The 27,076-nt window shown below is 31.4% G+C and overlaps 5 protein-coding genes across 39 annotated transcripts in view; 3 read left to right on the top strand and 2 right to left on the bottom strand.

Annotated features, from left to right (window-relative positions):
* Nucleotides 1-1,820, top strand: part of RhoGEF2 (Rho guanine nucleotide exchange factor 2) — an 82,951-nt gene extending 81,131 nt beyond the window's left edge. For 29 of the 30 annotated variants that reach the window (XM_088186633.1, XM_088186631.1, XM_088186626.1 and 26 more), the window contains one exon: nucleotides 297-658. In XM_088186633.1, the coding sequence (XP_088042759.1) occupies nucleotides 297-317 (21 nt within the window). In that variant the 3' untranslated portion in view covers nucleotides 318-658. Of the gene's footprint in view, nucleotides 1-296 lie in introns of all 30 variants that reach the window. The other variant, XM_088186628.1, reaches the window with a different exon arrangement.
* A 1,975-nt stretch (nucleotides 1,821-3,795) lies between these two features.
* NC2alpha (negative cofactor 2 alpha) lies at nucleotides 3,796-14,317 on the bottom strand. Of its 4 annotated transcripts, none has more exons than XM_088186681.1 (4): nucleotides 14,294-14,317; nucleotides 9,207-9,279; nucleotides 8,760-8,902; nucleotides 3,796-8,535 (listed from the first exon to the last, which is right to left on the bottom strand). In XM_088186681.1, exons 2-4 carry the CDS (start codon nucleotides 9,259-9,261, stop codon nucleotides 7,537-7,539), a joined length of 1,197 nt encoding a protein of 398 aa, XP_088042807.1. In that variant the 5' UTR covers nucleotides 9,262-9,279; nucleotides 14,294-14,317; the 3' UTR covers nucleotides 3,796-7,536. The 4 variants fall into 4 exon arrangements, with proteins under 4 accessions (XP_088042807.1, XP_088042805.1, XP_088042804.1 ...); XM_088186679.1 differs by having other exon boundaries at nucleotides 14,164-14,304; XM_088186678.1 differs by lacking the exon at nucleotides 14,294-14,317 and adding an exon at nucleotides 13,904-14,059.
* Nucleotides 14,318-16,885: 2,568 nt separating this feature from the next.
* On the top strand, nucleotides 16,886-20,185 carry LOC148235191 (uncharacterized). 3 transcript variants are annotated; one of them, XM_088186685.1, is made up of 5 exons: nucleotides 16,886-17,191; nucleotides 18,290-18,354; nucleotides 18,445-18,511; nucleotides 18,578-18,672; nucleotides 18,754-20,185. In XM_088186685.1, exons 3-5 carry the CDS (start codon nucleotides 18,499-18,501, stop codon nucleotides 19,822-19,824), a joined length of 1,179 nt encoding a protein of 392 aa, XP_088042811.1. In that variant the 5' UTR covers nucleotides 16,886-17,191; nucleotides 18,290-18,354; nucleotides 18,445-18,498; the 3' UTR covers nucleotides 19,825-20,185. The 3 variants fall into 3 exon arrangements, with proteins under 3 accessions (XP_088042811.1, XP_088042808.1, XP_088042810.1); XM_088186682.1 differs by lacking the exon at nucleotides 16,886-17,191 and adding an exon at nucleotides 17,892-18,034; XM_088186684.1 differs by lacking the exon at nucleotides 16,886-17,191 and adding an exon at nucleotides 17,962-18,034 and having other exon boundaries at nucleotides 18,153-18,354.
* A 2,421-nt stretch (nucleotides 20,186-22,606) lies between these two features.
* On the bottom strand, nucleotides 22,607-25,779 carry LOC148235190 (uncharacterized). The gene is made up of 13 exons (XM_088186652.1): nucleotides 25,715-25,779; nucleotides 25,307-25,443; nucleotides 25,119-25,246; nucleotides 24,982-25,045; nucleotides 24,790-24,919; nucleotides 24,546-24,729; nucleotides 24,395-24,437; nucleotides 24,224-24,299; nucleotides 23,957-24,097; nucleotides 23,677-23,880; nucleotides 23,118-23,605; nucleotides 22,880-23,046; nucleotides 22,607-22,812 (listed from the first exon to the last, which is right to left on the bottom strand). Exons 2-13 carry the CDS (start codon nucleotides 25,435-25,437, stop codon nucleotides 22,706-22,708), a joined length of 1,863 nt encoding a protein of 620 aa, XP_088042778.1. The 5' UTR covers nucleotides 25,438-25,443; nucleotides 25,715-25,779; the 3' UTR covers nucleotides 22,607-22,705.
* A 585-nt stretch (nucleotides 25,780-26,364) lies between these two features.
* Nucleotides 26,365-27,076, top strand: LOC148235189 (meiotic recombination protein REC8 homolog). Its single transcript, XM_088185911.1, has 4 exons — nucleotides 26,365-26,495; nucleotides 26,556-26,683; nucleotides 26,757-26,820; nucleotides 26,883-27,076. The coding sequence occupies exons 1-4, from the start codon at nucleotides 26,365-26,367 to the stop codon at nucleotides 27,061-27,063; spliced, it is 504 nt and encodes a 167-aa protein (XP_088042037.1). The 3' UTR covers nucleotides 27,064-27,076.

The raw sequence follows: 27,076 nt of genomic DNA, 5'->3' as shown, positions 1-27,076 counted from the left end.
AGTATAATAACCATATTCTATTTTTTCTAAAGTCAGTGGACAAAAACAAATGCACGCAGAATTCACTTGATCGCCGAGAACAACTTTAGAAATATGATAATAAAATAATCTCAAGAACAACAAACCAACACTGCCCTGTGTGCTTACATGTACCGATTTCTCTCTCAAGGCGACTGACCAATTACAGGCCATAAATTTAAGAGTGCGATGATCACGTTGTGCACTGGCTTGAAAATAAATAGACTGTAATTATAAAGCTTTCAATCAAATCTTGAGCTAATGTTATTTTATTTTAGGACAAGAGTAGCGAAGGTTGATGACTCATCCGATAACATTCGGTATCGTCATGTGAAATTGTACTCCAACACACGAGGGTTGTCAAATCTGAGATGGCCAGCCGTCGCACGTTCCTAAAAAAATATATAATATCAATTTGATGAAGTTTGGATGAACAACAATTTGAAGAAAGTTTGATGATTACATTTCAAATATATTTTTTATATAGATTTAAAAAAAAAACATGTATTATCAGCATTTTTAACCGTTTTTTGTACACTGTATTACACTATAAAAAACGATTGATATTATTAGTATATATTTCACATGTATAGATGTTAGAGAACGATTGCCTTTGCTATAAACTGCACACTTACAAAAACTATATACAAACATATAATTAATGTCAATGTTACCGGAGTTATATGAAGTTATTTAAATATATACAATAACGCAATTTAGTTTAGACATTAACGGATTAGGCGAATATTTTAATAAGTTATGTAAATTATATAAACAGCACTAATTAACACACAATATCATTGTGATGATTATTTTATAATTACTATTGTTATTATTAATCATTTCACAGTATGGAGTTGTACAAAGTAATATGTTTTTAATTTAAAAATCAAATCATTCCGTCATATCATTATTGTATTAATTTATATATATTATAAAATAATAATACACTATGTATGTGATTAGCTCTCTTGTCGCTATTTTCGTCTTTGTATATATTGTGACGCTTGTGAGGTTACACTATTGATCTCTTCCTTCTTTATTTATGTCCTAAGTATTTTATTATTATTGTTATTATTAAATATATCTCATTATTCCACACGTTGTTATTGTATAACCATTTAAGTGCGACTAAATCACTTATATTTTGTGTGACTCCATATGTTATATGAAAAGAAGCAATCCGTAGTTGATTTAGATAATTTTCAAAAGCCTTCGGAGAGCTTTGTGATATTTGTTGCTTTTAACGTGGAACTGATGATTTTTTCTTTAGAAGCTTCGCTGTTTGTATCGTTTCCAGATGAGCTTTAAAACACAAATTTAGTTATCGATGCATTTCCTATATAATACATACGTACGTATTTAACATGTGACAATACATAAAACGCCTACTACAGTATTCTATATAGAAATATTACGGCATAGTTTTTCGGCTTATCATCAAAACAAAGAAGTGCCTGTATATATTATTATTTTTATTATAGACGAATAACTTTATTGAATAATTAAATTTATATGCATCAATTTACGGTGATGATTTTTTTTATATGGTATGGTAACGTGTGGAACAATTTATCTATTAAATAAATAAAATTAATTAAAATTTGACATGAATTATGTAGTAGAAAATTTTTTAAATAATTCACATTTTGACTTATTATTTAGATGAAAAGTTCCAGACGTACAAATTCCTCGTTTTGTTGTAATTGTAATGAATTTTTACATTACAGTGTTGTAATGAATTATTTTTCATTATTATTATATATTTTTTGTTATATTGATTAAATATTATTTTATATTCAGCTTATCGTTTACGTATAAAAAACATATATTAATAATTGTAATTAAAATATTTTGTAAATACATATTGTTGCCATTTTATATAATCGTTATAATTGTACGTGTACTGCGTTTAGTCGGTCGATTTTTAAACAATAAAAATTACACAGATCGTCCTCGAATATTGAAAAAATGACCGACTTAATCAATTTAGCTATTATATACGTATATAATAAAAATCACGCACACATATATAAAAAATAGTATAATTAAAAATATATACACATAGAAATTTTTTGACCACATTTTATTGTAGAAATATTTTTTTTGTGTTGTTAGGTATGATGTATAATGAAAATTATCCTTAAAAAAATGTCAGTTGAGCTTTTAAATTATTAATGTAAAGTATATTAAAAAAAAAAACTATAACTAGCCTTTCATTTTTTATTCCTCCTTATATTGGTTAGAAATTAAACTGCTACAAATTTTAATTTTTTTCTATAAAAAGACGAGAACTTAATTCTTATATAAAACTTGTGACAAAAAATTAAAATTTTATGATACGTAATATTATTTTGATATATTTAAAGCTAAGGTTTGAGCTAATCAGTGGTTCCCAGTACGTGTTGATGCAATGATAGGAATAATGGAAATATAATGAGTGCTGCATCATCGTGGTCAAAGTCATATCGAATATTGAACTCTCGGAGACCCAGAGGGACTGCTTGGCTGGATTAGATTTTAGTAAAAGTAAAAGTGGCTGTTATATATCGGGATAAGCGGACTGGTTAATTCTGAGATCTGAATCCAAAACACGTGTACTCCTTTATAAATTTTATTGAGATCGGCGTGAGCCAACTGTTTGTCAAATATTGACATTTCCGACCGCCGTAAGACGGCGTTCGCAAACGCATACAATAGGCGAAACGGGCATCAACAGTGACTTTATTTAAGGATCGCCTCAGTCAATTTGATGCAGCTTCGCTGAACTCTTAAATTTTCTAAGCCGGAAGTATGACAGTTTGAGAAGTCCAACGTATATTCTATTCCTTGATTCTTTCATCAATCCAGGTAATTTGGAACGAAATTTGAATCTTTGTTTTTATCTATGTTTTTAAATGCGCACCTTTACTCAAGGAGATCAGATTTTGAAAATAACATTGGATGACACTAAAAATATAAAGGATCAAAAAATTTTGTTCATTTAGGGATGCTGCACGGGAGATAAAAAAGATCACCTCCACATTTTTGTTCGAAGAGAACTAAGAAGGGCAATTTTTTTGAGGATGCTGGTTGCCTAATTTTACATTACATAAAAGTGTAATTCTTTTGTTATTTGGTCAGCGCAATTGATTTATTATACCAACATAATAAACAGAAATGCGCATTCTTAAATGCAATCGTTGCTGAACTTATAAATACAATCCCAAACGAAGATACCTGCTTAAAAGTAAAAATACGTACGCTTTGGAATAAATCCAACTTGGTATATGTCCTATTTGGACGAGAAACATTTTGCTTGGTATAAGACCTTTGTTTGGAATACGTTCTAGAACTTGTATGAGTCAAAAAGACACATCGCGCATGCGCAACTTGTATGAGTTACAACACCGCACGAAAAATACGTTTGGTTTAAGTCCAAGGATCTGGAACGGATTAAGTACATATACCGAGGTACCACTGTAGTTCAATAAGATTATCAGATAAAAACAAAGATTCTGATTCTGCCCTAAATCATCAGAATTGGACAAAGAATTGAAAGAGTAGGGACATTGATTTCCTCCCTTTTCCCGATCCAATATAATGCCATAACTTATGTTTGGCACTTTCATAATATTTCTTAAGTATCATTAGACCACTTCACTGCCGACTTGAAATATACGAGAGTTCAGCCCGAAGTAGAAGCAAGCTGAGCTAATTCTAATATGAACAATTCTAGTATGAACAATTAGGAAAGAGCAAAAGGTGTATGTGATATTTTAAAGTAAAACGGCACTATTTTATACACATTGTATTATATTTTTATACATTTATTGCTAGTTTGTCCATGAATTCTATTATAAATTAATATAACATTCAGCACAAAATAGAGTAACAAAAAAATTAATCAACTTTGGTTATGTTACCATGACGTTACCGAGGTGCCATCGAGAGGTTTATATTTTAACATGTCACACTAAAAATAAACATTAATATTTTACAACAAATCAGGAAAAATATCTCTACAACACATACGACTAATACATATTCTATACATGGTAACTAAGTATCATTGGCTACCTTGGCACTATTTCATAGAGAAAATCAATTTTTTGAAAATCTAATCCTCCAAATTACACAATAACATTTAATAAAAATATATCGTCTCTGATAAACGCTAAGAAGGGAATAAGTTAAGGCCTACGTTCACTATAATTATATATGTAACATCCAGAAAGAATAATTTAATTGACGTCTATATAATTGACTTGTACACAGCAGATGAGTGAATAAACGAATTAACACGACGACAGCAGTCGCATCAGTTTTCCACCAATAATTAAAATAACTTAATTAGATATAATAAAATCAATGATACGATAAAAAAAATATACATAATATTGAACACTGGTCGCAGGTATACTCTTCTTACTTTCATATTTTTCGAGGACGTTTTCATTCATGCATTATTGTAAATTGAGTTTATTTATAATTGGAATTGTTTGAATGTATATCAAAACCAAAAAAAGCTATCGAGATGTTATTAGATTGTCACGTAATTTATTTTTTCTTTCTTCCACAAAAGTATCATTTTCCAAAATTTAGGCGAAAATATATCAAGGATTTAATTCTTAAGGTATTCAAAATAATATTATTTTAGAAATAGATCATTCTTCATGATAACACAATTTTTGTAGCAAATGTATGAATGGACTAGAAAGTTCAAAAACGAAAGAAGGAAAAAATATTATATAGCGCCGCACATTTCTTACGTGACAATCTAACAATTATACAATTATTCAACGACGGCACCTTCGCAAACACACAAACACTATAACATACATACGTATTTATCATATAAATATGTACACGATTAAAAAAAATAGTTAACTTAAACACTAAATAAATATACAAAACGATAAAAAGACTCAATCCGTCGTCGTGATATGTTGTCGTCAACGTTACAATCTTCAAAAGCGTCGTCGGAAACGTGTATTTGTCGCAGTGAAATGTTCAATGTCCAGTACTCTCGATAGAACGCGACTCTTTGTATAATAATATAACATCATCCTTTACGTGAAGTTTAAAACGTTATTATTTATTTTAACCCGTTAAGCCCGATGCGGGTTTAAAAGGCGCGACTCGTAAAAACCATCAACAATTTTTTCATTCAGTCTTATTCGATTATTAATTATCACCAATTTTATATTATTTTGACAACGAACATCTTTCCGTCACTCGTATCATATCACTCAGCAAATTACGGGGATGCCTTATTTTTACATTTTTTTTACTTTTTAAATAACCAAAATTATAAATAGTATATGTATAAATTAAAATGGCACCCTTAGCTATTATACATAATTTTACTCAACCTAATAAGGCATCTACGGTCGAAATAATAATTTCACTCATATTCCATCGCACATTTCCGATTACATTGTTTCTCCTTAAATAAAATTAAATAAAAAGATAAACAGACAAGAAGCATATTAATGTATGCGTTACAACCCACAAAAACTTATAGATAATATAGTATATAGGATGGCCAAGAAACAGATTGTTAAATGCCATATAAATGTTGACTTTTCATAAAAAAAATATTTTCAACAGTTTAGTTATTTTTTTGAACATCCTATAAACGCTCAATATACATTATTGAAAAATAATATATACAATACGTATAATAATTATATTATTTATATTATACATACAAAGAGCACTGGACTGAGCAAATGATAAGTAGTAGATATAAATATAAAATATTAAAAAAGTTATTCAATAGTCTTATTACGATGGGAGTCGAAAATAAATCCATTATATTTCATATTACATTATATATATACAGAAATGGTGGAATGTTATTTGAAAGCCGATTATGAAAAACAGTTTAAGCTCTTAAATTAGACTTTCAAAACAGCTTCAATATAAATACTTCAGAGATCAGTTTTTGGAGTGTATTATGGTATGGATCTTGTGAGAAATTAATAAAATTCAATTATATAAAAGTGGTCATTTAAAGATGAAAAACTGAATTTCTTATGAAAATTCTTTTCACATATTGTAGTAAATGAAAATGATCATTGTATTGAACAAGTATTTAAAATTGATTCATTTGTAAAAATATCGTTATGAGCCATTGACTCACTTATAGGTCATTTGTAATACTAACGTAAATGATTATTTGAAACACATATCAGATAGTTGATATCAAAAATTGTATATAATGAGTATAGATTATAAAAAATATTATAATTTGTTTAGTATACAATTGTTTCCGACATCTGAATCATAACTGATGGCGTGAAATGATCTTTATTTTAACACTTCACTATTTGGTAAAGTTTTATGTATTGCTTAAAAGCAAAAAATATAATTCATAGACAAAATTCATATTTATTGACTTGTTTTGTCTACATAGCAAAAAAAAACTCGATTTTACTTGTTAAAAAGTTCATTTTTAATAATAATAAAATGGCTATTCATGGATGAAACGTTGTGTTTATAGCAGCCTGTATAGTGTCGATAAAATTGAAAAAATAGCAAAATTTCTATTCATGTAACGATTTTCATAAAAATGAGATATATGATACTATTAGAAAAACAATTTTTATTAAATTGACCACTCCAAAAATTGGTTAAAATTATTACAAAGCTTCATGATGAGATACGTTCCACCATTACCTCTTTACAGTTTACATAAATATGAAATGAACAAGTCTTACATTTACAACATAATTCCAAATAAAATGTTGATTTTCGTACTACTTTAATATATTTAAACATTCAGAATCTTTTGTAATATTTTACTTTTAAGATGTTGAGTGATTACACAGTAGTGAAAAATTATAACAATTTAAGATAAATATTGCATCTGATATGAAAATTATATAATATAATTCATAAACATTATTTTTTATTATGATTTAATTTGCAAAAAAATAATTTATTATACAGTTTAAATAAGTTTGGTAAAATTTCTCAAAAGATAAAAAAGTTTAGTTCATTTTAAATATAGTTATCTAAGAATGTAGTTTATGTCACGTGGATAATATATGCAATAACAATATATATAGATAAATAATCAGTTTTATGTTGTTGTACATCAAATATTAAATATATGTAGGAAACCGTATAATTATATTGTGTAGTATTAAAATAAAATAATTATATAACCCTGCAATGTATTTGAATCAACGCTTTTCACAATTTGCAATTTCCGTAAGTTTTCTCAATTACCTCAATTATCTAGCGAGTAATACGAATCGAAAGTTACGGCAATTTACAACACTCCTCGATTTGGCGCCATAGTGTTACAACTACAAAAAATAATGGATTTTTTCTCGGTACTGCCATCACAATCCGACTTAGCGTTATTCCATTGTCAAAACACTTTTTCAAAGTGTTCCAGTATACAAAATTGTTCGCAAATTCAACGTTGACTAAACCGAACTAAGATTACATCACATCCGACCCTCCCGCTTTTAAGCAGCAACAAAATAAATGCAATTCTCTACTGAGTATAAATCGAAAAGCGACTCAAGTGTCGTAGTCCTCGTCAATCTCCAACACCGGAGGACACTTGGACTTGGGAACGAGGTTAAGGGGCAGCAGTAGCGGCGGCTCGGGTTTGTTCCGCGAGCCGCTGCCCGAGGAGCTGCCCGGCGAATCGAACGAGAGACTAGTTCTGTCGATGCGACTCTTGTTCGCACCGGACGATTTAAGAATCCTCTCCGTCGAGGAAGAAGACGGTTCGGGTAAAGAGGTCGATCTTTTGATCGTCTGCAGCGGAGGCGGCGCTTTCCTGCCGCCGAGCGGACTCGGTATCGGCATGGCTGAAAAATCTAAATGGTAACTAGGCGTCGGTTGTCCGGACGCGTTTAACGTGACGCTTGTTTGTATAGGATAGCCGTTCGTTAGATCGATGTGTATCTTTGGAACGATCTCGGCGGCTTTTATACTACTCGGAGCAGGTACAATAGATTTAGGAAATTGGAAGGGATTCTCTACACTTTCTTGACTGGTCCCGACCGGTTTGTAAAATCCGAACGATTTGTTATACTCTGGATTTGGTTGGATTACTGAACTATAAGCAGGCTTATTGGTGTTCTTTTCTTCTTCTTCGGACGTGTCCGGTAACGTTTCTGTATAAAAATTAAATAATCGTTGCTTATTATCTCCCGACGGTGTCGCCGGGTTAGGGACCGCAAAGCTCGGACTCGGTTCTGGAGTTTGAGTCAAACTCTTCTTTCTCTGCATAAATACTTTAAGATCGTCGTCAAAGTTAGGCATCGGTTTCGGATGCTTTCCGTTGCCGAGCGGGTTCTTTGCCAATCTTTTGGCAACAGGTTCATGATCGCTCCCCGAATCGCTAGACTGTCCGTTATCTTTTTTATTATGCGCTTGTCTTGGACGCCTGCAAACCGTCGACGGACCAGGATTCGACGAATTATCTGAGAATCGATTAGTTGTCGGCGAATTATCGGCGCTTAGATTTTGCGGCTCTTCTACATTGGATATATCAGGTATGTTTGCAACCTAAAAATGAAGTATCAATTAATAAAATAATATGAATATGGACTGTTGTATTGTAATATTATTTTTAACAAAAAAATATTAACTTAATATTAATATTAAATAATAATTAATATGATTATTTTAATATATATTCTCCATATTAATAATAGTTTTCAAAATTAAAATTACCTTCTTTTTAAGTCTATATTAAGAATTGACCCAATATATTTCAATTTTATACATACCAAATCTTTCAGGAAGTCAAAACGCGACTCTGATAAAATACAGTGCTTCACGTGAGACGGAGTCAAAGTTTTGGCGCTTCTCTTAACCGTCACGTCTAGAGATTTAGCTAAGAGCGACTCGACGAAGAGTTCTAATGTTCGAGGTGTACAATATGTTAAGGAAAAATTTTCATAACAATGTTCTTTCTACATAAAAAAAGAGATCATTTTCTCAGGTCCATATTTATCATAAAAATTAATTCTAGAACAGATTATCTTACTTTATTATTGATTTTAGAGGATTTATATTATATAATAAAATTTTTAATATAGCGCATCAATTCAAATGAGTAAAACTTATAAATAAGACTAATCGATACAAATCTGATTTTAACGAATATTAGGCTTTTACTGGCCCGTAGCTGGATGACATTGTTATTTAACAGTAAAAAAAATTTAAAAGGATATAGATTATGACTGGAACAGCTTGAGCCACTTTCCCCACCTCTTCATCAGTTTGCATGATCTTTTTGATCCGCCCCTGTAATTAATAATAATTTATATGTTAGTATAATCATGAGGAAAACCAGTAAATAAATTCGTCACAACACACCGATTAAATGTATCATTACAGGATATAATATAACACTGATTATGTTGACCTCTTATCGTAACAAAAAGTTATAATATTTTATCGATTTGAATAACATTTTAAATGTAAAGTTGTTAACAGATAATATATATAATTCATATTTTAGTACATCCGTATATAATATAAAACGTGAAGAAGACTTTGTTTGGAATAATTCATTCACTGGAAGTTGGAAGAAGAACAAACATTTAATACATCACGTGGCAGAGTAATATGTGATACTTGAAAAATACATACATAAAACAAAGTTAGATATTATTATAATTACATAAACATCATATCCTACTAAAAAATTAATTTTCATTAATATTTAAAAGAAGACTTTGTATCGAATCAGGATATTGACAATTCCACAAAAACTTATGTATCGTGCTTAGTATTTTAATAACTAAAATTTCTGATTTAAAACTATTTTGTTCATACAAAAAAGTAATAATTATATTTTTTCCCATGCAAAAAAGTTATTTGCCTTCATCCTCTAAGGAGCTTATATTCTTACTATCGCTTTAAATTTGAAAAAAATTACGAATTTTGTGTTTTTACATGAGAAGCCAAGTATTTTAAGTTTCCTAAAAGTTATATATTATTGTTATTAAATATTTGTAATGTAGACAATTATTTATTGATGAATGATTTTAATAAAAACACAAGAAATAAATACAACACTTCTTGATTTTACAATATTTATAGTTTTATAGGGGTGACCAATCCTTCACGAGTGTTCATTTTTTAGGCGAGATCTTTATTGTATTTTAAAGCACCTTGCCATATTATAAAGTCCACAAAATCTGATTTCTGAAATATTGCACCTTGTATATTCCAATTTTGAAACGTTATGATAATTTTTGTGCTTGTTTTTATTATTTGTTTTTCTAACATTATTTGGGTGTAAAATTTGTATGTATTTATACTTTATATACGTTTTTTAGCCGCTAAGTTGAGTGCATCGTTTGAATAGATATGAAACATAATTAAAATTATTATGGACATTTTAGTGAAATTAACAGCTTAACGACCGGTATTTATTTGCCGAACTTTGCTTGGTGGCCGGGCGATCTCACGGAAAAATGGCAAACAATTATGTCTTTCAGTAAATTCCCTATAACTTGTAAACTAATTAAGATATTGTATTCAAATTTAATATCTAGCTTCCTTATGATTTTTCGCATAAATATCTGTCAAGTACGTCATTTAACCAGTGTTTCTAAACCTGTGGGTCCGATTTGTTTGAAATAATAGTTTCAAAAACAAATTTATATCATTGGCAAACATCTTACAAATACAAAGTAAGTGAGACTCTTCAATAGATTAGTATTAATTACCTGATTTTTTATCACTTTTTAAATTTAAAAATAAAAATTTTGATTTGTTATTTCTGGGCCACCATGTCTGACCATTTGTATGCCCATACTCACGAAATGAATTTACGGTACACTTCACTAAAAATATTTTGCTTATTACACTTAAATAAATTAAAAGTAACATGTATGCTTTCAATATATTTTATATTCATCATTTTCATTCTTCCCATAATAATAATATGGTATTATATAGGTGATATAAACAAAAAACCAAACATAAATTCTCAAAACATTTTCTTTCTAATTATATTGTATGCTTTGAGCGAAGGCCAACACCCATTTCTAAAAGGTTCATTGTTGACAATTTACTACCTGCACTTGCGATAGATATATTGGCTCTAATCTTAGGAAAGATATTTTCTACTTAATTTTGTATTGGTTATTTACATGAAACACAAGTTAGATCAGCCCACAATATTCGCATACACTACAAGGTGTTTGGCAATTCACAAAAATATTATGATAATATTTTATTTAAGAAATTATTATTAAAAAAAATAGTTTACGATTTTATCTAATGTTATTGTTAATTTATTATTCTTAATCTTATAACACATCTAAGCACTATATTTTTTACCAGCTTAACGCCCGGAGTTTTTTGCCGAACTTTCCTTGGTGGCCGGGAGATTTCGCGGAATAATAGCAAAAAATTACCTTTTTAGTAAATTCCCTATAACTTGTAAACCAAATAATATATTTTATCGAAATTTAATTTGTAGCTTCCTTATGATTTTTGCAGAAATATATTGTAATTACCTCATTTAACGAGTGTTTCTAAATATGTGGGCCGCATAATTAAGTGATATAACGAAAAAAAACTTGCTAACAAATATAATATTAAATATTTACTATAAATTACAATCAATGTTATTCTAAAAGGGTAAATCGCCACTACCTGTCCCGTCTTATCAGCTTACCTTGTGCATACCTTTTAAGAATTCATCTATTAGGGTATATGACACTTCTTTTATTGTGGAATTCCCAAATTCGGGAATTCCACACAGATAAAAAAATGCATTTTATAATCGAAGTAATGCAGTATATTTAGTGTCTTCTAAACTATCGGTCGAAACGTATCGCGAAAATTGCTCTTCTCTCTGTGATCTTTTGTGATTGTGATTTTGATTTAAAAAATTTATTTTCAATCACGGCAAAATGGACGAAAGAAATTAAACCTTTTTGGAAAATTTTGAAGACGCGTTGTCCAACGCCCCCAGTGATTGTGAACATAGTGATGTGTGCGAAAGTGATTCTAATTCAAGTGTACGTGAACATAGACCGTGTGTGACAAATTTGCACTCATCCAGTTCATTTTCTTCATAATGACAAATGTTTTTACACGTATCACTCAGTGTAATTATGAAAATAAATATGTTCGAGACAGTTGTACGCAGAAAATGGACGCCTAAAAATTTAGTGAGTGCAAATTATTATTTATTATAAATGGATATTTTTTATAAATCGTTTATACAAAAAATTTTAGAAGCATTTAAACATACATATTATTAATTTAATTATCACATTTTTAAGCTAATGTGGTGTAATTTCTTTAATGATTATTTAAGTATTTTTGTAAATACGCAATTCACTGTTTTTATTATTATAACCTAACTTTTACTATAAATTATTAATAACAACAACAATAAATAAAAATATAATATTCCACAATGCAAAAAATATGGTCACTGTAAGTGGGAGCGGCCTGGAGAACCGTTAACAAACAACACACTAGCCCAAAAAGATTAGAATATAACAAACTAAAATAGGCGACGACTCGTTGCATTGCGACGCAGTGGGATAAAACGACTCTTTTTACGAAAAATTAAAGTAAAATATAATTTATGTTATATCTTATATTATGTAGAAATAGTATACTACCATCTCGCATTATAATATAGGTGTAAACTGTATTGTATCATAGTGTATTTTTAATAAAAGAAGACGCGTGACGCAGGACGCACGGGCGAGTCCTCGGCCGCTGCAAAAGGTTCTCTCAGGACTCGTGGGTGAGTCCTCGGTCGTTAAGCTGTTAAGTTAAATAGAAATATTTTTAAAAAGTGTATTTTAAAAATAAATCCCATAATTTTTTTGTATGATTAATTCATAATGTTATAAAATAAAAGGTTCGAGTAAATAGCACTGTGTAGCTCACAAAGAAGATTTAGGAATAGAGGACTCCTGGAAACAGGTGCCTATACTCAGACTTTTATGAACAATAACCGAAACCCGAAGAATAGTCTGGCCTCTGAATGAATTAAGGTGGTTATCTAGGTTGTTCGCATTGAATGCTCTGATAATAAATTATGTCGAATAATTGAATGATCCAGCAAATAAATACTGCTTTAAGTATCTCGAAAATACTCAATATTGAATGGTATGTGTGATAGTACAATGTATTTGGGGAATTAACAATTTGAAATAAAAAAATACAAAAGAGCGATTTGACGCCTATAAATAATAAAAGCTAAAATAAAAGCACAATATTTAGATGGTGTAGTTTTTAGGATATTTTAAATTCCAATAATAATATAGACACTTATTATTGAATTATTGAATATATTAAATTGCTATGCTATCATTTAATTGAAAGGTTTCTGGAAGAAGACATAGCAGATTGGAATGTTTTAGAGCTCGGAAAAAACAATATAAAAAAAATGTGTATTAAATGAGTATCTAATCAAAAATAACGATGAAAAGTATTCAACAAAACATTTAATAAATGAGTATAAAGAACTTTTAGATTTTGATTAAGCTGAATGTTATCAAATCTAAAGCACTTAATAAATTACAAATAAAACATTTAGACAATTTAATGAAATTTAAGTCATATATATTATTAGAAAAACGGATTGATTGAAAAGATAAAATTATAAAAAACAAATCTATTTGTTAAAAATATTTTTAATACATGGTTGAGTTTTGCTCTGTAATTATTTATGTCACTGAATTCTTGATCAACTTTGTTATCTAATTGTTTTTGTCGAATATGATGTTTACTTGTAACTGTAAAATGCGTAGACTTCTCAGAAATCATTTTTGTTGATGTTTAAATGCACTATTTAGTTTTAGGTGGGATAGTTTATTGTACGTCGAAATGAAAAGCACCTCTGAGGACATATGGTTCTATATGAACTAAATACAAAGTTATTTACTTTTAACAAACAGCACTGTATCTGATAGTGCGCAAAAACGATGCGATATAATCGCAAAATATTATAACTGAAAAAATATAATGTCACTCCAGCGTTAGGTCCGTTTGATAGTAATTTAAAGCGCGATTGTATCATGGCGCGAGATAGCCGACGCAGAAGATCGACGGACAAACAAAGAGGCTTTGTGTTGGAAAAAAATTGACAGATGGTTCGAACCGCGACGTTTGCACAACGGGCGACGTTTCGAGGTTAGGACTCACCGCCGGGAAGCGGGCGTTGTACTTTTTCTTCTTCGACGGCATGTCGGAAGATCAGGGCGCAATAGCAGACGACGACATAGCCCGACTCAGGTTATGTCAGGACGTGATGTATTTTTTAACGAAAACTCACTTGGCCACAACAAGACGGAGAGCGGCCAGCCGAGAGCGGCGTTCGCGAACGCAATTGCGCATTACGTGTCGGCTGACGTGTATGTCCCGCGTTCCAATTTTTACAAAAAATACCTAATTAGCCTTTTACAACAACTGGACAAATAAAGATAATGTACACTTTCACTTCTCACAAGTTAAATATTGTATTTTTATTATTTACCATATATATTAGTAATGTGAAAACGATACGGCAGATGTGTTACCTGACATTATTTTACTGATTGAGTATTACCGATAAAACACTCAAGGATATTTAAGACGATTTATTTGAACAAACGCTTTTCACTTCTGTATGATTTATTTTAATTTAGTAGTATGGTAAAGTGAACAAACGCTATATAGTGGAATATGGGACGCTCACCTCGCGGCGAAACGCGGCCCCCCGCAAATAACAAATTGGTCTGTATATCTTATTAAAACAAAAAAACTAAATATAATAATGAAAAATATCAATAAAACATATAAAACTACATACTAATGAAATTAATCCTTACAGATGTAATGAACATATATTAATATACAAATAATCATATACATATTTACTTATAAATACTTTTCTAAACTATAAACATTTTTAATTCATTCATCATTTTTTTTATATATTATTTCAAAATTATCCACAGGAAACTAAAAATTTTCGCTTCACTTGTAACATTGTTTTTAAAGTTTTTAAGTGCACCTGCGTTTCTTCTGCTGCGCAAATGGCAAGCATATTGCAAATTCAATCACTTTCTTAATACCTATTTGTAAATGGTATATTGTCTTTTTTCAAAGTCATTAAATATTTCTGTCCATCTTTTATCAGTTGGTATTTTGGCGACTGAAGGCGACGGATGGCAATTAAACACAGGTTGAGCTGCTGCAGTAGTACTTTATTGTAAAGTTATTACGTTTACATTTTCAATGTGCGATAAATGATTCAAATGTAGAACAATCTATATTATACAATGTAGATCTATGCTATACTACCATACTATGTGACCAAACGTCATCTAATGCGGGACATATGGTCACATTGTATGGTAGTATAGCATAAACATATGAATATGTGATCGGGTAAGGTTTAAAATACCACCATAGCAGCCAGAAGGATTGGTAAATATTATCAACAAAAATAACCTATGGGGACCCCGAGACGACCGTCCGTGACGCAGCATAAGTGAAAGTGATTGTCCCGCTGAGCCGCGCGCCCGAACTAAGCGGCGTTGTACAACCACACCGCGCCCCGCCACCGCAAGCAACGCGCGGAGTGGGGATACTGTTGCACACCCGACCGGGATTATAAGGAGGTACCAAAAGGCTCACGATACACACGGCGGTGCAGCACGGACTCCGTCCGAAACACTCGTCGGTCCATCAACTGATGAGGGTCGTGGAGAAGATCAACGGAGGATTCTCGTTGAAACTCTCCACGGGCGCAATCTTCCTAGACGTCGCCAAAGCTTTCGACAAAGTCTGGCACGCCGGACTGCTGCACAAGCTGCTGGAGGGCGGTATTCCTCTGCCGCTCTGTCAACTTCTGGATTCATACTTGAAAAACAGATCTTTTCGAGTGAGAAACGAGCGGACGCTGTCGGGTTCCCGACCGATTGAAGCCGGAGTGCCGCAGGGCTCGATCTTGGGACCGCTTCTCTTCACCTGTTACATGGCCGACATCCCCATCCCGGAGGATCGCAGAGCCCAAATCGCGCTATACGCCGACGACATGGCACTCTCCTTCACGTCTGTCAACTTGAGGCTGGCCGTCGACAAACTGCAAGGCATATGCGAGATCCTCGAACGATGGTTCGCAAAGTGGAGGATTTCCATAAACCCCAAAAAGAGCGCAGCCGTAATGTTCACCAGGAGGCCTAAAAAGAAAACCGGTACACTGAAACCCATCACCATGTTCGGAGAGGACATCCCGTGGGTGAGCGAGACTCGATATCTCGGGGTCATCCTAGACAGTAGACTGACGTGGAAACCCCACGTCGAGCACGTCAGAACAAAAGCACTCGGAGGGCTTGCTGTCGTCCGCCCAATTACGGGCAGATGCAGTAAGCCCAACGTGAAAAATAAAGTCCTCCTATATAAGATGATGATAAGACCGGTCATGACATACGCGGCGCCTGTTTGGGGCTATGCACGTGCAAAACTAATCGACAGGCTTCAGGTTGTCCAGAACAGGATGCTGCGGGAGGCCACAGACGCTCCGTGGTTCGTCAGGAACGTTGATATCCGCAAGGATACCAACACCAGGCTAATCATGGAGTTCGTGAAGGAACTCTCCACAAGGTTCCATAAGACCCTGCCGACGATCCCGAACGACACGATCAGGAACCTGAGCAGCAGAGACGACCCATACGGATACCCCCACCCGAGAGACATCCTCAGATACAAGCCGCCTTAAAGCAGCGCACACTCCATTATCACACCATTATTCTTTTAATTATACACACACTTATGTAAATTGACATGAAGGCTGAAAGGCCGGATTAATTCTACTTTCATTTTCAGACACAAATACATTCGACTGTGAACGACGCGCTATGCGCAGAACACACACCACCAATACTTTGACTTTGACGATACACATTCGACTCTGGACTTCTGACTCTGCAACACTCACTGGACTACACGGATTCTACACCTCGCCTCCTGTCTGAGCAATCATCTCCAGCACACGCGCTCGAGGCTTAATATCGACGACTGTCGAAGGATCCCAGTCAGGACGCGTCAAGAACGTACCGGAAGATTCATAAGGGCCACTTTGTACAGTTCGCTGTACATACGTCCTATCACAGATCGTCAACCGGACCTGCCGATAACTACAATATAGAAGCGTAACCCCGCGACCGCTTCAAATCGTATTTTAATGGTCAATAATAAGTTACTGACGATATATTTAAAACGGTACTTTCTCGTTATTGAGGGTCAACTTTATTCTAAAAAATGTTTATTTATATACATCACTGTTGACTAACGCTAACTCGATATCGCTCGTTTGTACATAACCTATTTAAATTTGAAAACGTATTTATGTAGCAAAACGTTGTTTTGCTATATAAATTTGTCAGAACAGGAAACAGTCCATGGATATCTTTCTGCAACGAATCTACTTAAAAAATATAATTTATAACTGTATAAATAAATAAAACGTATAAACAAATAAAAATATACTTTTTTAGAATATATTTGACCCTCGATAAAGTACTTATGCAAATTTTGATTTAGATATAAACGTAAAAAAATGTTAAATTTTTTTACATCATATGAATACTTACAGCTTCGCCCGTGACTTTGAATGTAACAATTGTAGAAAATCATCTATGATAACACATAGCAATGTTAGTAACTTTTAATATAAGGAATGTGGAATAGCATACAAATCTAAAAACTTACTTTAAAAGCATAAAAGTATGGATAAAAAATTATGGCGATTGTGATTTATATTTAGTCATTGCTTTACGACATTTTTATGAAAAGTCATATTGAAGGTTGTAACTGATTTAAAAATCCTTTAATTTCATTTTTAAATCTTGAATTTTAATATTCTATATTATAGATATCGAAAATCTGAACTATTTTAGATTACCATTTCTATTGTATATTCTGCTCAAAATTATAACAAATTAAGACCAAATATTCATTCCACTCATGATTTTGACGTTTATCTGTCAACTTTGAAATGCAATGGCGCTGCCTCAGTTTATCAAAATCGGTATTATATCAATCCATTTCATTATGAAAATCCAAAATAATCTTGCAAGAAATTTCATAGGTGATACCTATCGAGTGTGAGAAGGGTGAAAGTTATATATGGCAATTTTTATTTTCAGATAATATAACTTTTCAGTGCAATTTAGATATTATTATTTTGGATAACTCCTGGTTCATTTTTGGCGTTATTTATGTTTCGTAGTAAGAGACACTCAATTTAGTATTTCACTTTAAATATTAAAATTTATCGTTGTAGAACCTGACATTACATATGACACAGAAACGTTTGATTCTGTTACCACAATTGAATGTAAAGTTAAGGTAAATGAATTGCAATGTGTTATATACTCAATACCATATAAGTGTTTTATAAGATCACATCCATAAGTTTAATGCTGTATTTATTTTTAGACGGAAGATGTAACACACGAATATGATAGCAGTGAAAACACATATGTAGACGACATGTTCGAAATAGGTTTAAAATATTTATTTATTTTATATATGTATATAGCGTAAATTATTAATTACTAAATAATTTCAGAGATGCACGATGTTAAAGAAAATCTACATAAATTAGATGCAGTTGGAAGAGACAGTTTATTTCAACAAATTACAAATGTCGATATTCCAACGCAAGTAATAGTTGAATATATTTATATTTCTAAGTATTAATTTAAATATTTCTAACTTATTTAACAAATAAAATGAATATTTTAGAAACATGTGAGAGAAAAATGTGCCAGTGTTAAATATAGTGATTCTTATCAATTTGCATGTAACAAATGTGAAAAAGCATTTAAAACTAAAACTATACTTTCAACACATATGGTAAGTCATAGCGATGCTCGTGACTTTCAATGTTATCATTGTGGAAAATTGTTTAAGTCAAAAAAAAATATTGCACAACATATGATAACACATAGCGGTACTCGCAAATTTGACTGTAAACAATGCGGTAAAGCATATAAATTTAAAAGCATTCTTTCTGAACATATGAAGGTTCATAGTGATGCTCGAGATTTTGATTGTGAAAAATGTGGAAAAGCATTCAAAACTAAGAGACATTTTATACAACATATGAAAATTCATAGTGAAGCTCGTGAATTTGAATGTAATAATTGCGACAAAAAATTTAAAACTAAAGCAGAAATTTCATACCATTTCAAAACTCATGGCGATGTTCGTAACTTTGAATGTGAAGTATGTGGAAAAGCATGCAAATTTAACAGCATACTTTTAGAGCACATGAGGATTCATAGTGATGCCCGTGACTTTGAGTGTGAAATATGTAGAAAAGCATTTAAAACTAAAAGAATTTTTTTACGACATATGAATTCACATAGTGATGCTCGTAACTTTGAATGTGAAAAATGTGGAAAGGCATACAAAACTAAAAACTCGCTTTCAGAGCATATAAAGGTTCATAGCGATGCTCGTGACTTTAAATGTGAAAAATGCGGTAAAGCATTTAAAACAAAAAAGTTTTTTTTACAACATATGAAGACTTATAATGATACTCGTGACATTGCATGTGAAAAATGTGGAAAAACATTTAAAACTAGAAGATTTTTATTACAACATATGAAAACTCATAATATTGTTCGTGATTTTAAATGTGATAATTGTGGAAAATCATTTACATCAAAAAAGTATATTACACAACATATGATATGCCATAGCAATGCTCGTAACTTCAAATGTAAAATATGTGGAAAAGCATACAAAACTAAAAATTCACTTTCAGAGCATATAAAAAGTCATAATATTAAATATCAATCACAGTGTTGAACGAGAAAAAGTAAATTTAGTCTTTCACAATATATGAAAACTCAAGTTCATCACAACATTAATATAAACTTCTATTATAAAAGGCTTCAAATGCGAAATATGTCATTAATAATTCAAAACTATAGCCAGTTTTATAGAACATAAGATTATAATTTTATTTGTTACCATTCAAAGTTTAACATCAAAACACTGAATAGGGGTGCTTGTGACTTTATATGTAAATTAATAAGTTAAAACATGAAAACTTATACTTATATGATGATCAAACGTGATAAACAGATTAAATTAATTTAAAAATTTGAATCTGTAACAATTAATATTTATTTGTATTTTCACATAATAAAAATAAGTTAAAAACATATATATCTGCTCATTATTATTTTTAAGAATGGTTTTTAAGAATTTCACTCGACCATAAAATGTGACATAACTGACTATAAAGAAAAAATATTTCTTTTAAAAAATACTGGTTAGTAGTTAGTAGACTATCACTACAATAGTAAGGATTTTTCTAATATTTCTGACGACACAGCTAAAACTTAAAAAATGATGTCAGTCAACAAACTTTTCCTGTTATAATTATTCCACTACAATAGAAAAGATTACCTTGAAAGAACCATACACATATCTCCGAATTACTACCGACTGGGTGATTCGGGTAGTAATATCAAGGAGATTATTTTTATGAATTTGTTTGGTTTCTCTAGCAAGGGAACAACATAAAGTCTTGTTATTGGGGGTCTTTTCTTGGTATGATAATGTAACCGAACCTCAATAAATCCATACAAGCAGTCCTCGGTACAAGGTTCCATTGTAGGTACTTCAATGTTGGGCTGTTCATAAAATGTATCTTATAATTATAAATATCAACATTTGTAGGTAGCTTTCTTAATAAATTTACCTTTTGCAAAAGGACAGGATCACTGCCGTAGTTCTAAATATAGCGACATTAATCTTGTTATAAGAATATGTATTTTTTTAACTACACCTTATAAAGATTTCTGCTGTTCGTTAGCCAGCTCGGTCTACCATTTTGTCTCAAAATGGCGGTTATTAAAAAATAGTAATCTTTTAAAAAAATTCTAGAGAAAAAAGTAGAGGTCAAAAATTTTTAATAATAAAAATTAAAAGAGTTTTTATTTTCTATTTTTCAAAATATAACGAAGAGATATTTTATAACTAAGGTTTATACAAAAACCGGTTTTCGAATTTCATTATTTCTTAAAATCCGGGCTTCGAAGTCTTACAAAAAATTCAAATAAAATAACGAATAATACAAGCTTTTTCTTAATTTCGTTTATTTAATATAAAAATTATACTAGAAAAAATATAATAAAAAATCTTTGTTAAGTAATAAAAAAAAAAAAAAAAAATATTATTTTTAAAATTTTATTTGATGTTCCTCTTTACGAATATGAACACAAAACGTCCACTGATCAATCACTGAGGAATATCCAAAGTATCGGTACAAAATATTCTGAAATGGAAAATGGTTGAATACTTTTCAGAGCATCAAATAGAAGTTTGGCGACAGATGGTGACGGGTGGCAATTAGACACAGATTGAGCCGCTGCAGTAGTATTTTATTGAAATATTTGTAATATGCTATGCTGGGCCGTTACAAACCCGCCAATGTGCGCCAGTAAACTATATATCCGTCACGCGAGTGCTACCAGAGTGCCAACAAGTTTTAGCCGTAATAAAACCTAAATATAAATATGCCACCTACAGCGTCAACATTCAATATATATTCAAACTCACAGGGATATTTTACTTCTTCAGTCATACCTACCACCAGCATGTCATCACCATCATCATACGTTAGCTCTAATTCGTAATCTTATATTGTAGAAAATATATTTACATATCTTACCTCAAAGTAATAACATTTTTTATAATAAGAGTTTTTCTTCTGGTGACGCACTTGATCTCATATGGGTATCAGAACTTGAAATTTCTTCAAAAAAAGCAACAGCACAAAAAAACTTTGTCTTCCAAATCCATACCAGTTACAAAGTATTTTAGTGTTATAGAGAGCCTTTGACTGGCAGGAATATTAGTGTCTTGTTTTTCAATACTTGAATAATGTTTCTTGGTCCATTCGAAATGTTTTTTATAATCATCCGTCTGTTTCTTGCAAGTTCTTTGAAAACTCTCATGAGTGAAGCGGTACCTCAATTTGTACTGCTCCTTGGACCAACATCTAGTTCTCTTCTAGAAATTGCTAGAAATGCCATATGTGTGAAATCATCTTGACAGATCGGTACATACGAATTCCTTCACACAGTACAACAAACCGAACAACACCTTCAATCGGAGCTTCGATTGCCCATCGTTTGAAACCTTCAATCATGTCAACATTGACAATCGCGATTGACCATTTCGGGGAGCCATAAGAAAACATTTTACTATATATTTAAATCCTGTGTATTTTTCACTCAAATTTGAATTTAATTTTCAAAAATTACAGAATAGTTTAATCACATTAATAAAATAACACACAATAAAATGAATATATTAGCTAATCGCATTAAAATATTTGAATCAATAATCTATATTAATTAAAAATAATTACACCAGTAAAACAGCCAACTAAATAATCTAAATTAAATATTTAAGAAAAAAAAAACATTTTTATAAATTTAAAAAAATTATGACTTACATATTAATAAATAAATATTGTATTGAAAAAAAAAACATAAAACATAATTTTTTAGCTTATAGCTTAAAACCATAAACAAACAGCCAGCATTAAAATATTTTAAAGCATATATTTGGCTTAATTTTTTAATCCGAATTTTATTTCCTAAATATTCTAACACATTCTTTTGCACTCAAAAGTAGCAATATATGTGGATCTTTATTCTGGTGTCAATATTTATTATATAGTTTCAATGTTGGAACTACATCTTTGAGTGAATTTAATGTTCATTATTTCACACGAATTTGGTTTCTTCACAACGTCAACAAAGTTATGTTTTTTCAATCCTAAAAACAAAAAAAGTCATTCAATACTATTATTTATTAGTAATTTTTACTGTAAAAAAATATTTACTCAAAAGAGAAGAGAACGCTTTTGCGGCCATCATTCTTTGCGACGGCGCGTGGTTACCGTATTCTTCTTGATCGTGCAAAACCAACGTTTCAATTGTAATTGGATCGATTCCAGTATTTTTAGCAGCAAGGATCTTTTTAAAAACGCCTTTTACCCCCCAATCTTCACTATAGATAGATTATTTATTAATTAATATGTCCATACATACATTTAAAGCATTCAAAGTTAATTGTTATACTTAAGAATTTTCTTGACATCTTTAACACTCTCAGTCGGGCTCGGTGTTCTGACCATTACGGCGGTACGGTTAATGCTAGCATCGTCAAACTCTTCGATAGACGTATTTAAATATTCATCAACCGAATGTGGAATAATAGTATCCATATTAATTTCTGAGGCATCGACTATGACGTCAGTGCCGAGTCGGTCGTTTCCGTGGATCTCTATAACTTTTGATGTAGACATCGTCGCAGATCGCGGTTCTTCTCGAACATCTTGAACTCTTTCTGTGTCAATTTCCATTATGTTTAAACTGAACTGAACGGGTCTCACTACAGATTCATTAATGTTCACGCTTCTTTCCTTGCCGGTCATCTGTGGAACAGGAGTCGACGTTTGCGGTTCTGCGGTTTTATCCATTGAACATTTTACGTGCTGTCCTATGGCGACATTTTTTGGTGTAAAACCACCTTTGAAGGTATTATTAACATGCCCAGCCATCATTATCTAAAAATTCAGCAGAATTATTTATTACTTGAATAATAAAGACGGAATAATAAGTTGTGATATAAACGCACATTATCGTTTACAGTTTCGTCTTGATATTTGGATTGTTGAATTTTTTGAAAAGGCAATGTTTCCGGACGAGTGATTACGTTTCTCTTAAATGCGTGCTTCAAAATTGATGAAAAGTTTTTACCATTCCGTTTTACGCTCGGATTCTCAAAAAGAGTTTCGACATCAGAAAATGTAGGTATCTGATACACGCATTCTGCAGGCGCCTTTATATAGAACGACATATTTTTTTATATTGATTAAATAAAGCAACTACTGACAAAAATAGTATTGAAAACTTACTCTGGATCTGAGAGAAACATACTCGTCGTAATTTATTTTCATTTCAGTTTCTGAAATTTGTGTAACTGCATCTTTTATTGGTTTCTTTTTCGCCCTTCTGACTCTCTTTGGATTTGGGACAAATTCGTCTAAGACTATTGCCTGTAAAGGTTTTACAGAATTCTATAATTTTCGTTACATGCAATAACAGCTATGGTCTGACACGAATGTGTTGAGGTATTTATAATTAATGCGTTAAATATAATCTAATACATATAAAAATTATACCTCTAGAACTGGCTCTCTCGCAACTCGAATACGCTTCTTAACTTTTTTAGCAACGGCGACTTCTCGTACCGGCAGACTATAAATATATAATAAAATAAGAAGTTCACGTTAACAAAAGTTATATTATCTGACATACAATAGTTATAAAATAAAAGAGGAGAAACCACTGACTTTTCAATTTCAGAAGTAACGAGAATTTCAGGTATTTGAGCATCTAAAAAAACAAGTTACAGGTGTTTTGGATCGGAACAAGAAACAAAATTAAACATGAATGGTAAGTGATGATGGATATTCAGAGGCAATAATCCTAAATGTTACTCACCCTTCAGAACTGAAAGCTGCAAATCATCGGCGGGCAGCACTTCAGCGTTACTAATTTCCATGATCGTAGATGGGAACAAATTTACATTCATCGCAGGCGCTACACTCAAATCCATTCTATATCCAGAAATTTCACCAAGACCTTTTTGCATTTGCTCTAGTTGAGGAAGTTCGCCGAAGCCGTCCTATACAATTTATTGAAGCGTAATATTCAAAAATAAGTTAAATGAATACAAATTTCTTACATCAATCACAGTGTTGATTATTATGTTCGGTTCTTGAATCGTTATCTCAGATATATTTATCACACAGTTCTGATCGACAACTCTTTCAGGATCTTCAGGAGCGCGGCGTTTTCTATTTTTCTTTCGGACACTGAATAAATGAAGATAAAATAAATAAACAAAATTAAAATCATAATTATATGTATTACGCACTTTGGTCCTCTTTGCAAGATTGCTACTTGTTTAGTAACAGTTTCGCTGAAGTGAAATATATCATCTGAATAATAAATATATACAATCAACAATAAAATCACTGATCAATTACAATTTTATTATAAATAACAGACTACCTATTAACATCGTAACCTTCTTATGGTACAATTTAACAAGACCGTTTATCAAATGGCAAGATAATCTAAGCGAGTACTTCTCGCACGGTGTTTGAGACTCGGTGATCATCAAAAGCCGCAAGTTGTTGCTGTGTTATAGAATAATTATTAAAATTTAATCTATAATTGTTTATTTTCGATGTACTCACCACACATCGATGAGATTTGTGTCTAAAACGCGCCGTTTTGGTAGTTTAGAAAATCTCTCCGGCCAACAGCTTGCCACCCAACAAACGTAAAACGGTCCACCCTTCGTCAGCGAAATATGATGGTAAAACATTTTTATCTGAAAATAAAGTTTTGTAATATTAGCTGTTAATTTGACAGTTTATTATCTATTATTTACAAAACAGATATAAATTAGATCAAATCACTCATTTGATATATTATTCCGCGATGAGAAAAAAATCATTGAATAAAATGGCGGCAGGACGTCAGATTTTAAATGACATAAACCCACTTTTAAAAGTTTGCTTGCATTAAACGAGATCGTTTACCAATACATAAATGTTCAATTTCAAATTTAAACAGTAAAAAAGCTTATTTCTACTACTTACTGGTTAGAAGCGGCAATCTTCCAAGACACAAATCAAACGCCGACCAGAGCAAAACTTGTCACGGCGGGTACTAAAATTTTAAAATCGCTAGTCATAACACAAACAAAATTGACCATAAACAACAATAATTTTATCAAACATCAACACTTAATTTGGTAATAAATCGAAAAAGAATACTTATGAAGTTTATATTATAAATTATTGTTGTTTATGGTTGTTAAGTTAAGTGTTGATGTTTGATAAAATTATTGTTGTTTATGGTCAATTTTGTTTGTGTTATGACTAGCGATTTTAAAATTTTAGTACCCGCCGTGACAAGTTTTGCTCTGGTCGGCGTTTGATTTGTGTCTTGGAAGATTGCCGCTTCTAACCAGTAAGTAGTAGAAATAAGCTTTTTTACTGTTTAAATTTGAAATTGAACATTTATGTATTGGTAAACGATCTCGTTTAATGCAAGCAAACTTTTAAAAGTGGGTTTATGTCATTTAAAATCTGACGTCCTGCCGCCATTTTATTCAATGATTTTTTTCTCATCGCGGAATAATATATCAAATGAGTGATTTGATCTAATTTATATCTGTTTTGTAAATAATAGATAATAAACTGTCAAATTAACAGCTAATATTACAAAACTTTATTTTCAGATAAAAATGTTTTACCATCATATTTTGCTGACGAAGGGTGGACCGTTTTACGTTTGTTGGGTGGCAAGCTGTTGGCCGGAGAGATTTTCTAAACTACCAAAACGGCGCGTTTTAGACACAAATCTCATCGATGTGTGGTGAGTACATCGAAAATAAACAATTATAGATTAAATTTTAATAATTATTCTATAACACAGCAACAACTTGCGGCTTTTGATGATCACCGAGTCTCAAACACCGTGCGAGAAGTACTCGCTTAGATTATCTTGCCATTTGATAAACGGTCTTGTTAAATTGTACCATAAGAAGGTTACGATGTTAATAGGTAGTCTGTTATTTATAATAAAATTGTAATTGATCAGTGATTTTATTGTTGATTGTATATATTTATTATTCAGATGATATATTTCACTTCAGCGAAACTGTTACTAAACAAGTAGCAATCTTGCAAAGAGGACCAAAGTGCGTAATACATATAATTATGATTTTAATTTTGTTTATTTATTTTATCTTCATTTATTCAGTGTCCGAAAGAAAAATAGAAAACGCCGCGCTCCTGAAGATCCTGAAAGAGTTGTCGATCAGAACTGTGTGATAAATATATCTGAGATAACGATTCAAGAACCGAACATAATAATCAACACTGTGATTGATGTAAGAAATTTGTATTCATTTAACTTATTTTTGAATATTACGCTTCAATAAATTGTATAGGACG

Source organism: Plectrocnemia conspersa, unplaced genomic scaffold (assembly GCF_051122295.1).
Source record: "Plectrocnemia conspersa isolate PC_06_02 unplaced genomic scaffold, ASM5112229v1 ptg000005l, whole genome shotgun sequence".
Lineage (NCBI taxonomy): Eukaryota > Metazoa > Arthropoda > Insecta > Trichoptera > Polycentropodidae > Plectrocnemia > Plectrocnemia conspersa.
Note: the sequence above shows the minus strand (reverse complement) of the source record. Positions and strands in the feature narration are given on the sequence as shown.

Bases quoted from the DNA above. Each gene is read 5' to 3' on its own strand.
- LOC148235191 (XM_088186682.1), top strand. From the start codon at position 18,007: ATGGCGCTGCCTCAGTTTATCAAAATCG. The intron at 18,355-18,444 runs GTAAATGAATTG...ATTTATTTTTAG, and splicing joins CAATTGAATGTAAAGTTAAG to ACGGAAGATGTAACACACGA. The intron at 18,512-18,577 runs GTTTAAAATATT...AAATAATTTCAG, and splicing joins AGACGACATGTTCGAAATAG to AGATGCACGATGTTAAAGAA.
- LOC148235190 (XM_088186652.1), bottom strand. From the start codon at position 25,437: ATGTTTTACCATCATATTTCGCTGACGAAGGGTGGACCGTTTTACGTT. The intron at 24,300-24,394 runs GTCAGTGGTTTC...ATATATTTATAG, and splicing joins GTTACTTCTGAAATTGAAAA to TCTGCCGGTACGAGAAGTCG. The intron at 23,047-23,117 runs GTATAACAATTA...ATCTATCTATAG, and splicing joins GATGTCAAGAAAATTCTTAA to TGAAGATTGGGGGGTAAAAG.
- LOC148235189 (XM_088185911.1), top strand. From the start codon at position 26,365: ATGTTTTACCATCATATTTTGCTGACGAAGGGTGGACCGTTTTACGTT. The intron at 26,496-26,555 runs GTGAGTACATCG...TCTATAACACAG, and splicing joins ACAAATCTCATCGATGTGTG to CAACAACTTGCGGCTTTTGA. The intron at 26,684-26,756 runs GTAGTCTGTTAT...TTTATTATTCAG, and splicing joins GAAGGTTACGATGTTAATAG to ATGATATATTTCACTTCAGC.
- NC2alpha (XM_088186678.1), bottom strand. From the start codon at position 14,038: ATGATACAATCGCGCTTTAAATTACTATCAAACGGACCTAACGCTGGA. The intron at 9,280-13,903 runs GTAAATAACTTT...TATTAATTACAG, and splicing joins TACAGTGCTGTTTGTTAAAA to GGGCGGATCAAAAAGATCAT. The intron at 8,903-9,206 runs ATATCCTTTTAA...CATATTGTACAC, and splicing joins AGCTGTTCCAGTCATAATCT to CTCGAACATTAGAACTCTTC.